Here is a 13,562-nt window from a genome sequence, read left to right as displayed (position 1 = left end):
ATGGATCACCGGGCCGGACAGCAGTGCAGCTGCACTCAATTATTGAGAGCCTTGGTGGCCCCTTATTTAGATTTGTTCAGCTGGTTTTATTCTGGCGTTCTGGATTCAGGGGGCTGGTTTTGTACACTGGATTGAACAGGAAATGGTAGGACTCGAATTAATCAAATTATTTCATCCCAATTTTATGATTTACTTTAAAAACTTTTTTTTTTTTTTAAATGTTTTTATATTTACTTTTTTTTTTTTTTTTGTGCAGGGAGACTCAGGAGGGCCCCTGGTCAGCGTGGAGGACAGCGGGCGGATGTTCCTGGCTGGCGTTGTGAGCTGGGGCGATGGCTGTGCACAGAGAAACAAGCCTGGAGTCTACAGCCGGCTGACAGCCCTGCGGACGTGGATCAAGGAGCAGACGGGGCTCTAGGGGCTCTGTGCACAACCCCCAGCCACAGCCACCTCCTGCACAGCACCGCCTGGGCACAATGCAGGGCTGTGAGGCACTGCCTGAGGAGCTGCCTCCAGTGTGAGCCTCTACCTCACCGCCTCCAAGACTCCCAACCCTGGGCTGCTGGGTGAGCGCAGCCCTCAGTACTTCGTCCTCCCAAAGCCACGTCTCCACCTCTTGATTTCTCTCTGATGGGGAAGCGAAGGCGGTTCCCAACCCAACCCTGAATGAGCAGTCAGGGAACAGAGAATTACCAAAATTTCAACTTTATTTAAAAAAAAAAAAACAAAAAAAAAAACTTAAAAAAAAAATTAAAAAAAAAAAAAAAAAAAGAAAAAAACACTCAGTGTTTTTCGAAGCAAGCTTCCTGGGAGAGGTTCAAAACAGTCTCTCATCATCTATTTCATCTCATTCATTTATCTCATTAAATTGTTTTTAAATTGTCATCTGCAATCTTCCATCTGGTCTTCAGTGATGAGGGGGGAGAAGCTGTCAGCCTGTGTCCAGCTTGGCTTCTGCTCTTCTGTCCATGCAACGCTGCGTAAGGAGCCCAGGGCTGCAGCACTGAGGGAGAGAAGCAGAGCTGCAATGTGGCTGTGGAGGGAAACCTGGAAAAGGCAGGGCCCTGCCCCGAGAGCAGAGAAATAGGCATTACCTTCTCCTCGTGCTTCACGTTGCTCCTTGGTTGCTCCATTCCCACTGCACTGAGGTGCTGCACTGCGCCGTGACTTCGTCCTCACAGGGAGATCCCAGGGACAGACAGGGGTGTTCCCACAGCTTGGCCCCTGCAGAAACAAAACAGGTTAGCTGGGCCTGCTCCCCAGCTGTCGGATCCCCCACTCTTTTTACCTGTTTTAAGGAAAAAAATGCAACCCTGTGACTGCTGAATGTGATTTCTTTTTCCTGTGTAGCCCAGTCCTGACCCCAGGAGAACACACTCCCAGTGAATGTAGTTAAATCTTTATCTGTAAATACATTATTTTTTTTTTGTAAGACTCTCTATGAAATGGAAGTGCTCTAATAAACTGGGATATTTTATAATACGTGGTCTGGGTGGTTCTTCATGGGCTTCTGTGCAACCATTCCTCTTCTAGGAAATCTGCAGCACAGATCCTCCAATCCAAGCTCATTTCCCTGTGAACAGCTGTCCAAGGAAGAGACTGAGCATCACAAATGGAAGTGCTCCAAAACCCTTTACCTCTTCTTCTCAGCAGCTGCACCAGGCTCCAACTTTGGGCGGCCTCAGGTCCCCAGCCCATTCCAGAGAGGCACAGCTCCTTTGTGCTGTACTGGAAGAGGTGCTGACACAGGCAGTGCTGCAAACAGCTTCGCACCTGGAAACAGAGACAGCACTGAGCTGCTGCAGTTTCTTCTGTAGCTGGCACAGGGACTGCTCTGTGTGCTCAGCTGCACTGCTTCCTACAGCCAGGAAAGCAAACCCTAAGCAAAAAGCAGAAAAGCTGAAAAAAAGGAGGAAGAACCACACACCCCAAAAGACACCACAAAGAAAAAGATAAATAAAACACCACAAGCCACCAACAGCTCACAACCAAACCGTTTCTCAAATCCTAAGTCCAGCCTGGACACAGGGTGCAGATGGATTTGTGCAGCACACAGCTGCTCTCTGTTCCTGCCAGCTTCTTTGTCTGGGGGACAGAAGGATTTTAACTGCTTTATAGTCTCACCAGAGTGCTGCAGAGGCAGATGTGGCTGCCAAGGTGATGCATTGGCCAGGGTGTGCCAGAAGCACAGCTGCTAGGGCTCGCAGGGGAGGGCCCGTGCTTCACTTCTCCCTACAAAGAGACAAAGAAACGTCTTTGTATCTGAGCTTACACAATGCTGCAACAACATACAAGCCTTTACTCTGGGCAGTCACAGCCCAGGGTCTGTGACACAACACTCACACATGGGCAGGCTGGGCTGTGTGCCAGGGTGACCCCACAGCTGCAGCACTTTGTTCTGGTCACGCTCTCAGCATTTGGAGGAGACACTCAGACTGGAGCAGAACAAGCGGGGTGCAGTGCATGAAGCTGCTCCCCAACCTGAAGGATGGACGCTTGCAGGACTGGAGAGCAAGGACTGGCTGTAGTCACATTACAGCTCATGTGCACAAGTAGGGAAGCAGCAGGCAGGTGCACACAGCTTGCTGCTGTGCTCCTCCTGAGCCCGGCCTGGCTCAGCACCTCTTGTTTTCCCAGAAGATACAAGGAAGCTGCCATAAGCACAGCTCACATCTCCAAAGCTGCTGGGGTGCTCATACAGCCCTCTGTGGGAGCTTGAGCTGCCCAGAGGTCTCCCCTCTCCCCACACCCACTCCTGTGGTTCCTGCAGGTTTTCCTACCTCTGTGCAGACCCTCTGTCCAGTCCTGCTGCTGGGTGGGCTCCTGGTCCGGTGCAGGCAAATCCTCTCTTGGTTTTCTCACTAGAACAGAACCTGGAGGGAAAAGTCAGTCATCCACGCTCCAAAGCTGTGCTCCCCACCTCCCAACCCAGCTCATGCTGACAGGCTCAGCCCTGTGGTGACAGGCTCTTTGCTGAGCAGGCAGGAAGAAAGCTGTTTTCTGAATTCCTCTCATCAGCACGAGAACAGAAAACTGCCCTGGGGCTAAAGCTGCCTTTTTGGCTGTGGAGGTTTCCACCTGCAGCACTGGGAGATGCCTGCCACAACTGCAGCAGTTTAACAGCTGCAGCACACCGCACAAGTGGGTACAAATGGGCACAGCTGCACCCCTGAATTCCTGCAGGAGGTAAGGGAGGACAGTGATCAGAAAAATGGCCCTGGGATTTAGAGCTTTGTGCTACCTTGCAAGGCTGGAACGGGCCGGCCAGAGTCCTCTGCCCATCATCTCCCACCAGCTCGGGAGGCACAGCTCTTCTTCATGCAATCAGACAAGTAACCTAGCTTCAAAAACAAGAAAAGATCAAATACCTGTCAGCACCCACCCAGACTGCAGGCTGCTACTGAGTCCGCAGAGTAGATCGAAGTCCTCTAGACCAGCAGCACTCAAACTACTGCAACGGGCAAGAAACAAACAGCATCAGAGAGCTGGAGACCCACCAGCCCTGCCTCACCCAGGAGCAGGTGGGCTCAGCCTTACCTCCAGGCAGCACAAATGAGTGCTCGCTCCCAGCTATCCCCAAGACAGGCTTTGCACTAAGCATCATCTGCCCTGAATTACTGGGGAAAGAGAAGGAAGGTTTCTTAAAAGCCTTTTTGGCTCAAGCATCGATTTCATCCTTGCTTTTGCCAGCACGTTTCCTTCATGCCCCAAACATACATGTAACCAGAAACTAACTGCCAGCAAAGGGCTGCATTCACTTCTTCGTGAGCCTGCCTCTAATGGAAAGCTCCTTCCTCCCACCACTGTGGGCTCCCAGTGCCACCCACACCAGAAGGGGTGACTGAAAACCCTGGATAACATCATCTGATGCACAAAGGAGGCGAGCAGGGGAAAAACACACCACGCTGATCCTTGCTTTGGATGCGCATTTACTGTGCCTACAACTCGAGATGAGTTGTGCTTGCACTGCAGTCTTGAGGGTTTGGCACCACAGAGCTTGGAGTGGTTGGGACAAGAGCTGCAAACATTAATGGGTGGCTGAGCTATGGCTCCAGCATCACCTTCACCCTGGCAGAGAAAGGCCAGCACCCTTAAGCCTGCCTCCAGGGTTCAATAACCCGGGTCAGAGTATTGTGCAGACAAAAGGAAAGAAGCAGCATAGAACTGCCCTACCCCAAAGCTTTGCAAGCACTTGCTGCTTTGGAGCTGCACGATCACTGCTTTGCTTCCCTCCTTGCCCAGCTTCTGTGCTCACACCTCCTGCGGCCTGGTGAGTGCCAACACTGGGCTGCAACTCTCTAAGCTACATCAAGCTTAGAAGCCTCTATCAGGACTGGAGACCTACAGGCTTGGGACTCCAGTGATGAGACAGACAATTAATTCCCTAAATACCCGCCCTCCTCCCCCCTCCATTCCCTACAGCCTCACACGAGAGCACAGCAATCTTTCCCCTCACGTGCTTTCTTCCCTGCTGCTATTGCTGGCTTCTTGCAGCCCATTAAAGCAAGCCAAGGAGGAGTGCCAAGAGCAGGATTTCAGCAAGAGACAAAGCCTGCAGTAAGAGATCAGCCCTGGGGAAACTGTGAGGCATGCAATGGGGGGTGGAGGGGCTACCAGAGGCCTGGATGCACCCAGAACAAGCAGGTCCTATGCAGTACTAAAAGCTGTCAGAGAAACCAAGGAAATCCCAGCCAAGACTCCCATGGTATCAGAACAACACGAAAATAAAGTCACACAATGAGCTGGCCTACCAGATGCCCTCTGTGCCCTAAGGCAAACAATACAGGACTACTCAGAGCTCAGCTCCTGCTCCTACAGAAGCCATTTCTTCATGAAGAAAAGAATAAATGAATAAAAAAAGCACGATTAAACCAAGCTGTGCCCTGGAGCTCAGACCCCACTAGATGTCCCTCTCAGCCAAGGCACAAATGCTCCTGGATCACCACCAGGAGGAGGACAAGAGAAATCCAAAGGCCAAAGGGGAGGGAGCCAAGGGGAACAAGTGCAGAGAAAAGGAAGGAGCAGGCAGGGAAGGGAAACACGAGTAGGCAGCACCAGATGGAGAAGAGAGCTAAGCAGTCCATAGCAGCTGGCTTTGCCTGCAAGGTGCTTAAATGAGGTACTGTGGGGGGGGGGGAAAGTGACCCATAGAGTCCCTGTGCTTGGGTTGGGCAGCTCAAGGAGTTTCCTCCAGCAGCCCACTTGATGTTTTTCCCAGCTCACCAGGCAGCTCCAAACCATTTCCCCTGGGCTGTTGTTCAAATGATTGCCTCCAAGTGGCAATGTGTCAGAGGAAACAGCCCTCCTGCTGCTCCACGTTAATAGAAACAAGCTGACAGAACCCAAAAGGTGCTTCATTTCAATGCAGGGTGCATCTGATGCTGTGGGATTTAGGTACTATTTGGAAGGAAGAATGGGCTCACACTGGCATCCTCTGCATGGCACAGCACAGCACTTAAACCTACCGCAGCCCAACAGCAGATCTGGCACAACGTGCATTATCTAACACAAGCTGGAAGGTACTTAAGCTCCGCTCTGAACCAAAGGAAAACATCCCACACAATTTCTTGTAAAACCTATTTACACAGCCTGGCTGTACCACAGGCACACACAGCAAGAAGGCCATCCTTTGAGATGAATAACCTCAACCCACTCAGCAGCATTTCTGCTATACAGTTACTCACCTGTGGATGGCTGTAGCTTCACTGCATTTAACAAACACCTGGTCCTCCTCAGTTTCTGTGATCAGCAGCTCCAACCCAGCTGATGCTCCTGGACTGGGGCTCCTCAGATCACGGGTGCGCTGGGCAGAATAGGTCTCACCTCCTGTAGCACAAGTGTGAGAGCAAGAGGAAGATACCTTTCATGCCCTCCAGCCTTTGGGGAATGTCAAGTGACGCCACTGACAGACATGGCAGAAGCTACAGAGTTCATGGGAAGCTCCTGACGGAACACGCGCATCCCAGCTGCCTGGCACAGTTGGCAGCCATCTCAGGAGATGGATCATCTCATCCCAGGGCTGAGACAGCAAACCAGGGACAGAGGTGAGCTGCCCAGATTTAGAAGCAGACTGACAGAAAGCAAGAGCTGAATGCTCTGTGGGAGGGCTTTCCAGCAGCTGCCGCTCAACACAGAGCAGACAGCAAACCTCCTGCACAGCAAACCAGAGCTCACACCTAATCTAACGCTACCCCTCTCAGAGCTCACAGTGGGAAATAAAAACGACAGCAGTTTTAAAAATAAAAGAGCTTGCTGTCACCCACGGGGAACATGAGATGCTTTGGCAGAAGCAGGTCTTGCAGTCACCTTGTTTTAACTTCAGTCAGCCACTCTTCTGAGATGGTGGCTTGGGCTGCCTCCAAAAAGAGGGGTCACTTGCTGTATGTTGATGACCCTAAAAAACAAACAAACACCACCACCACATCAACCAGGAGTAGAGTCAGATGCCCATTTTGAAGCTGGACAATTCTTCTGGTCCAGGTCTACACACCTACCAAGGGAGGCAAGGAAGTGTGGTCCTTTCCATACTAAGAGCACGGAGTTTCTCCCTCCTACCTTGCTCACCCCCAAAGAATTGCAATACCCTTAGCAAGAAGAAAGCACCAGTCCTTGAATTCTGCATGAGCATTAGATCAGAAAAACAAGTGTGAGAAGAGAAAACATAAACCTGAAGCCTTACAGTTCCAGACTGAGTTCTAGCATTGGCCAGCATAACACTGATGAAATTGATTTCTATCTACTAGCACTGAGCATGTACCAGGCCTAGCTACCGCAGAAGACATCCACCCTATTTGACTTACAGCCTCACCCCAGAGGGCTTCTGATGGGACAGGGGAGGCAGGCCCCTCTGAACTGCCAGGTTCAGCATCCACAACACAGAAGATGGCTGCTCCTCCTTATCAATACAACTGACAGCTCAGAAGAAACAGAGAAGCCTCTACGAAACACGAGGGTCCACATTGCAGTTCAGTTGTTTCCATACCAAAAGCATTCACATTTTAGTGCAGGACCATTAAATCCACCTTGGGACCAGCCTTCCGAAATGAATGCTTTGTGTGGCAGATGTCAGCGCTGCAAGGCTCAGAAGAGGTCTTCTGTAATCCTCATGGCAGCCCGGTCTCTTTGTGCAAACACTGTTGGCTACAGACACATGAAAAGGCTCAGAGCACAAAGCAGGAGACATTTTGTAAAGCCACGAGTGGACAGACAGTGCCTTTCAGAGAGAAGCATTATACCTAATGGAGCACTGCCCCTCCGAGCAACAGCATCCTGGGGTTCATTGGCACAGGTAAAATCTTTCACATCTGCTGCACTTACAGTAAGAGGGATGACAGCTTCTTTACGAATGCACAGAGCTTCCAAAGAAGAACAGCATGGAGGGTTGCCGTGGAGACTGCAGTAAGCAATGTGCTGCCAGATGACTGGGTCTCATACCACAGCAGGCATTTGCCAGAAGGGTGATCTCAGCAGTGTGTGCCGCATTATCAAATATTCCTTGATGGAAAGAGTGAGTCTGTGTAAGGATCGGGTGAATCAGGCTGCACGGAAGGTGGCTCTTTATGTTACCACTTAGTCATGTTCTTGGGCTTTGCCACCACTGCAAGTGGCACGGCTGCGGTTCTCAGAGCAGAGCAGCCTTTCTCTCCAAGGCCACAAAAAGCAGCAGGGCTGGCATGCAGCACGGGGCTGCAGGGGACCACAGACCCACCAGCTGCCCTCCGTTTCACCACAAGAGATGCGAGCACAAGATCATCCCTACCTCTGGTCAAACCACAGCAGAGAACGTGTCGAAGAGCCTTCTGCTCAGTTTGGGTAAAGCACGAAGCAGCCGCCCAGGTGACTCCTGACAGAAAGCAAAGCTCCCCATCACACGATGTATTACACTACCACAGGCCTCTCAACCACTCCCAAGCGTCCCCCCCCCCCCCCCACCCTTAACACTTCTGCCTTTATTACATTTTATTCTAGTCTTGTCCCTTGCACAACTACACGTTAAATATTTACTTGCCCCTTCTCATACCGGCTCCAATTTGACAGTGCCTCCAAGGCCCGGTCCCACTCATCCTTCATGGAAGACAGCTTTACCCCATCATAACTCATCTATTTAGCAGATGATATTTTAAGAGCTACTTCAGCATTAGCTGAGCTGCTGGTTACACAGCATTGGCAGCACGGGAGGATAAGCAAAGAAAGCAAACCATGGGAAAATCCTCAGCTTGCTAAGAAAAAGCAAGCTTCTTGACTAAGCGCTAGGCACAAGCAAAGCCAAAAGCAAAGAACAGCTATTGCCATATGTTCAGTTTGCCATTTAGTTCAACATTCCAAGGGTAATCTTTCCCATTTTCACCATTTGGAGATACGCTTACGTGCTACAAAAGGTCTTTCCACAAACCAATAGGTCTTGGTGCTCAAACTACCAACTATCAACGCTTGCCAGTCTTTGAGACACTTGTCTCTATGTCATGATGTTCTCCTATCCAAAGCCTTTTTGTTTCAGGACAAACATCAAAGTGACACCGAAAGAGTTAACCAGCTCTCCAAGAACACAATGAGCGTTAACCCACTGTAGCTTTGTGCTCTCTTCCACTGTGGAATCTGGGAGAGGAACAGATCAGGTGGAAAATTAGGAAAACATTTCTCATAGTGAGAAATCCACCAGGCCTCCCAAGGGAAGCAAAAAAAGCTCTGATGCTTGAGTCACTTAAAACTGGACCAAGTACAGGAAAAGTCAGTGGAAGGGAACAAGCCTTCCCTATTGTGGGGAAAATGGAGAAGTTGGATGACCTCAGATCTTTCCCATCTCCAGTTTGCATGGTTCCAAGAGTGTGAAAGCAGGAGTTCACCCAGGTAAGTCGACGACTGGTTGTTGCTATCAATCTGCCACAGGATGAGCCAACCCAATCAACACAACTCACGCAACAGCAATCAGGACCTGGACCACACTGAGCTTGAGGTGAGGAGCAGCTGCTAACAGGAGTAGAAGTGTCACATCTACAGGATGCAGATCTACAGCATCTACAGGAAAACCTACACTCTATGCAACAGTCAGGCACAGCAGCTGCTTTTGATGGGTGTTAATATTATATCGACTGGTTGAACCTCCAAGATGAAACACTTCAGACTAATATTATCTGACAATAAACTCACACTTCATATACTGCAAGTGTCAAGTTCAAGTGCTTTCAGACAGATCCTTTTAGTTACTCACAATGCCAATGGCTTCAGGAGAGCTAATAGTCAAAGACACCCAGCAACAGTGTACAGGATACTACTGGCTTTGCTGTTTAAGAGCCACCTGCTCCAGGAACAGTTACCTATTAGCAGCTGGAGAGAGGAAGAAAACCCCACTGGGAAAAGTTCATTCCTTGATCATCGTCAGCCTTTCACACACCTTGGAAAGGACTGGTGTCGATGCCTGGAAGATACTGCCTGGTCAGCCCAGTCATTTAATGGCAAACCCTGACAAGCACGAGTTAACTCTGACACATGGTCCAGCCATCAGAGACCTGCGCTGACTGACCACAATACACCAGCAGATAAACTCCAAGGCATCAACTCTGAGTCTACCAGGATCTCTCTAAGGCAGCAATTACCCATGCAAGGACACTTGCCCTTGACAGCAACTTGGCAGAGCAGTGAGGAGGGCTATTAGATTGCAATTCTAGCAGAGCGCCAGCTTGCTTGTTGAAACGTGGTATTTGCAGTATGATGAATTCTGATTTCAAGATAATTTATAGCCTCAGTAAACAAACAGGCTTATGGCTGTTTAAACACTGTTTAACAGTCGTATACAACAGCTCTGGGCAAGCACGCTGAAGAACAGAACAGTTGTCTGAGCTGGGAAACAGACAGCAGCAGAAAGCAAGTGAAATCCAAAATACTTCCCATCAGAAATGAGCTGTTTCCTCTCTCAAAACCAAAACAACCTCTGAACGCAGTTCTTGCTCACCTTTCTCCTCATGTCTGTGCCAGAAGATCAAAACCTTTTGTAGAAGGCTGTTATCCTGTCACCTTTCACGGGGTGCCTTTTGCACTGGCTGATCCCAAACGCTGTGCCTCAGCTCACACCAGTTTTGCTCGTCTGTTTGGGACACAGTAGAGATCGCAGTGACAACTTTCGGGTTTTCTAAAGTAGAACTGACAGACCTGGAAAGTCTGGAGATAGATTTAGAAAGCAAGTTAAGACACCTTTGAAACCAAGGTCGTAGGGATCTACTTTTTGCTCTGTTACCTGGGATGTTTTGGACTGAAAGACATTTCTGCTTCTTCCCTATCCCTGCTTAATACACAAACATGCTTGCAGGGAAGTTGCATGAACCTGCAGCTCCAAGAACAAAAGAAATCATTAGGGGTTGGAAGCACCAACCTGGGAAAAAGAAGCCAAAAGGGAAATTACAGGGAAGAGCCACCCTACAGATGCTGAAAGGCACCAACCCTCTGGACAGTGGAATTATTCTGGACAATGCAAGGGGCTGGATATTCCCTAAGAGTCATGGGATGAGAGGAAAAGGAAAATTTTAGCTGCCTACCAAGGGTTGCTCCCAAGAGGAAGGCTCAGATGAGTCTCTTCTTCCAGGGAAGGGACAGTACGTCCTCCCTGCAACCAGCTTATCACCCCACTGCAGCACACAGGAGATGCAGGAACAGCCCTGCCAGGAGCACAGAGGAGATGAACTCATTCCCTCCCCCGTGCGCTTGTTCCTATAGATCAAGCCACTCAGAATATTTATCCCATGTTTCGATTGTGCCTATGGGTCTACTTGGCTCGCTGCTCTGAATAAATTAAGAGCAAGGAAAGGGAAATTGCTGAACACAGCCAAGCCGTTGTACGGGGCCAGAAACCTTGCCACTCTTGGACAGCAAATTCCCACTCCAAGCAGTGATGTTACAAGGTCAGAGCAGGGAGCCATAGAATTTACTGGTGGGCTTGCTGGCACCTAGGCCAAGTACAGGGTCAGCAAGGCAAAGAGAGCTCAGCAGAAGGAAGCTAGAAGGGGGTTTCAGCCATACATTACACCATGGCTGAAGCACAGCATGAGGGAGAGGCAACAGGAACCACCAGAGCCAGGGATGAGCAAGAAAACAGTCCTGCCTATACAGGATGTGAATAGCCTCTGACATAAGGGTAGCTGAGTCTCTTGGATGAAAGACAGCTTACAAACTCACCTGCCACTGCCTTATTGGAGCCTCAGGCAATCCTCTCAGGCCTCCATTTTCCTCTAAAGACAGGACAATAGTTCAGAACTGCCTTTGTAATGACAAAACGCACAGGACATTACTGCTGCAGATGATCTCATACAGACATGAAGGCTTCACACCAGCAAACATATTTCACAGATAGCACAGCTTGCCAGCACTTACCTGAGGAACCAGTGCAGAGCTGGGGCAGCTCCCAGCCTCGTTCCCTCTGTAATTACAAACACTCAAAACAACACAGCTCATGCTGTAAAGACTGCCAGGAACACTCACGCCTCTCTTCACCCTGCAGGAAGAGTTCACACATAGATGGAAGGAAAGTAGAGGCCTGATTCAATGGCTAAGTGATGTCTTGACCTAGAAAGTTGGCATCAGAGTCCAAAAGCTTGGATGTGAAGTTGATTTTCTAAAGAACTCAGAAGAGCTCAAGACTCAGCCTTTGCCATGCCTGTACATGTGCATCTACATCCGAGCCAACTGGAAGTCTTGTGCCTGCACTAACTTGGTACCAGCTTAGCACTGGAGGATCTTGTCTCTTAGCTGAGTTCACTGTTACTACAGGGTGCCAGTTCATAACTGGTTTGTGTCCAGAAGTCTCTGAACACAGGCAAAATGAACATGCACCTACCTGCAAAATACCAGAGACTTTCAGACTGAAGCAGGTCAGGTTCTGAGTGAAGTCAGGATCCACAGGGATACCATCTCAGTCTCTCAGATGTTAATTCCACACTACCCTGGAGCACATTGCTTAGAGTGCTAGGAACCACGGCATCAAGCAGCAGCAAGTTACCTACAGTCACAGAACACAGGAGATGAAAACACAGCAAAGTTGAGGGTTGCTTGTTTGTTAAGTTGTAGGTCTGACCCAGAACACTGTCAGAACAGCTACCAGTTGGTTAGACAGTAGTAGGTGGCACACAGAGCACCTAGAGACCCCTGTCAGATATTTACAGAGAGGCTTAGCATACTTCCAAAATCTTTCCACCAGATCTAGTTTTGCTCACAGGCGTGGGTGTTACTGAGAATCACTGCTGCTGGGAAGAATTGTTCAGCAAACACACTTTGAACAGGATCCATACAGAAGAGGTTTGTATTTCCTGAATGGAAACGAAACCCCTTTATATAGGCTGGATTGGAGATTCAATGGCCAAACTGTTCCCTTCAGACCTTATTTTCTTTGGACCTCGAGCACACCCCACATGAGACATCTGGCAAAGGACTTACAGGATACAGTTTGCTTTGGCACTGGATGGGTTTGGAGCTCACAATGTTTAAATAGGATTTTATGAATTGAACAGTCTTGCTCTCTTCTGTAATGCTTCAAATTAAGGTTTCCACATGTGCCTTTAATAGAGATTCACTAAGACACTTATTGCACGTTAAATAAACATCACTTAGTGAAATAGAACACCCTCATTGAGGGATTAACAAACATACAATTCACTCAGGCTGCTGCAGCTGTTAAACCTCAAATACAACTTCAATGTCATAATCAGTCATTTTATTAAGATAATAATTGCCCTGTTAATGCTAATTAAACGACCAATGCCCTCACAGTCCTGTGATGCTGTTCACTGATAACCCCTGAGATAGATGCAGCAGCCCACTCCCTCCCCATCTTCGAGGCAGCTCAGGTTAATTAGCAACTCTGGACTCTCCTGTTCACTGCCTGCTACTCCAAATAAACTTCCAGAGAAAAGTCAGAGCTGTGATCTGTTTCTCTGGAGAAGGAGGAAGGCACAAAAAAAACCCAAATAAACAAAAAAAAAACCACCAAACATTTGGGTTTTGTTCCTCTCTCTTCCTGAGAGGAGATGGCAAGTTAGTCAAGCCAAATGGCTTGTTTTTAACCGGGTAAGCAGAGTAGAGGAATAAATACCAGCCAAAGTCATCGGCTATAGTGCCAGTAAGGTAGAAAGGGCTCACTGCCCTAACCACAAGGCCCACATACATACCTCTGTCCTGCCAAGAACACCTCATTGGGACCTTACTCACAGAGCTGGGGAAGCCCAGACAACCTGCTGGTCCAAGACCATGCTCAGATGCTCAACAGAGGATGCCAATTCACAGCCTGTACCTCCCAGCACAACACTGCAACCCCAGCTCCTTTCCCAGGACTGTCTCAAGCTATGCAGACACCCAGCTCTGTGCTCAGTACACTGGACACAGCTGTTCAGCCCCCACAGCCTAGAAGCTCATGCAGCAGTCGAGACCAGACTCCACTGCCCAGTGGTTCAGCCTGACCATCCATCATGAGATGGACCAGATGTTCCAGCATGGGCTACAGCAGGGCTCAGCAGCAGCCATGGAGCCTGCAGCCAAGGCAATGTTGTAACACTTGGCTGCCTATGCAGAGAGATTCCCTA

The 13,562-nt window shown here is 49.2% G+C and overlaps 1 protein-coding gene across 6 annotated transcripts in view; it reads left to right on the top strand.

The window, feature by feature from the left end:
• Positions 1-1,480, top strand: part of ST14 (ST14 transmembrane serine protease matriptase) — a 30,502-nt gene extending 29,022 nt beyond the window's left edge. For all 6 annotated transcript variants that reach the window (XM_052697539.1, XM_052697541.1, XM_052697537.1 and 3 more), the window contains one exon: positions 257-1,480. In XM_052697539.1, the coding sequence (XP_052553499.1) occupies positions 257-418 (162 nt within the window). In that variant the 3' untranslated portion in view covers positions 419-1,480. The remainder of the gene's footprint in view (positions 1-256) is intronic.
• The last annotated feature ends 12,082 nt before the right edge of the window (positions 1,481-13,562 follow it).

This window comes from Tympanuchus pallidicinctus, unplaced genomic scaffold, assembly GCF_026119805.1.
Source record: "Tympanuchus pallidicinctus isolate F22 unplaced genomic scaffold, pur_lepc_1.0 scaffold30, whole genome shotgun sequence".
NCBI classification, from domain to species: domain Eukaryota; kingdom Metazoa; phylum Chordata; class Aves; order Galliformes; family Phasianidae; genus Tympanuchus; species Tympanuchus pallidicinctus.
The sequence above is the reverse complement of the archived record's forward strand: the minus strand, read 5'-3'. Positions and strand labels throughout refer to the sequence as shown.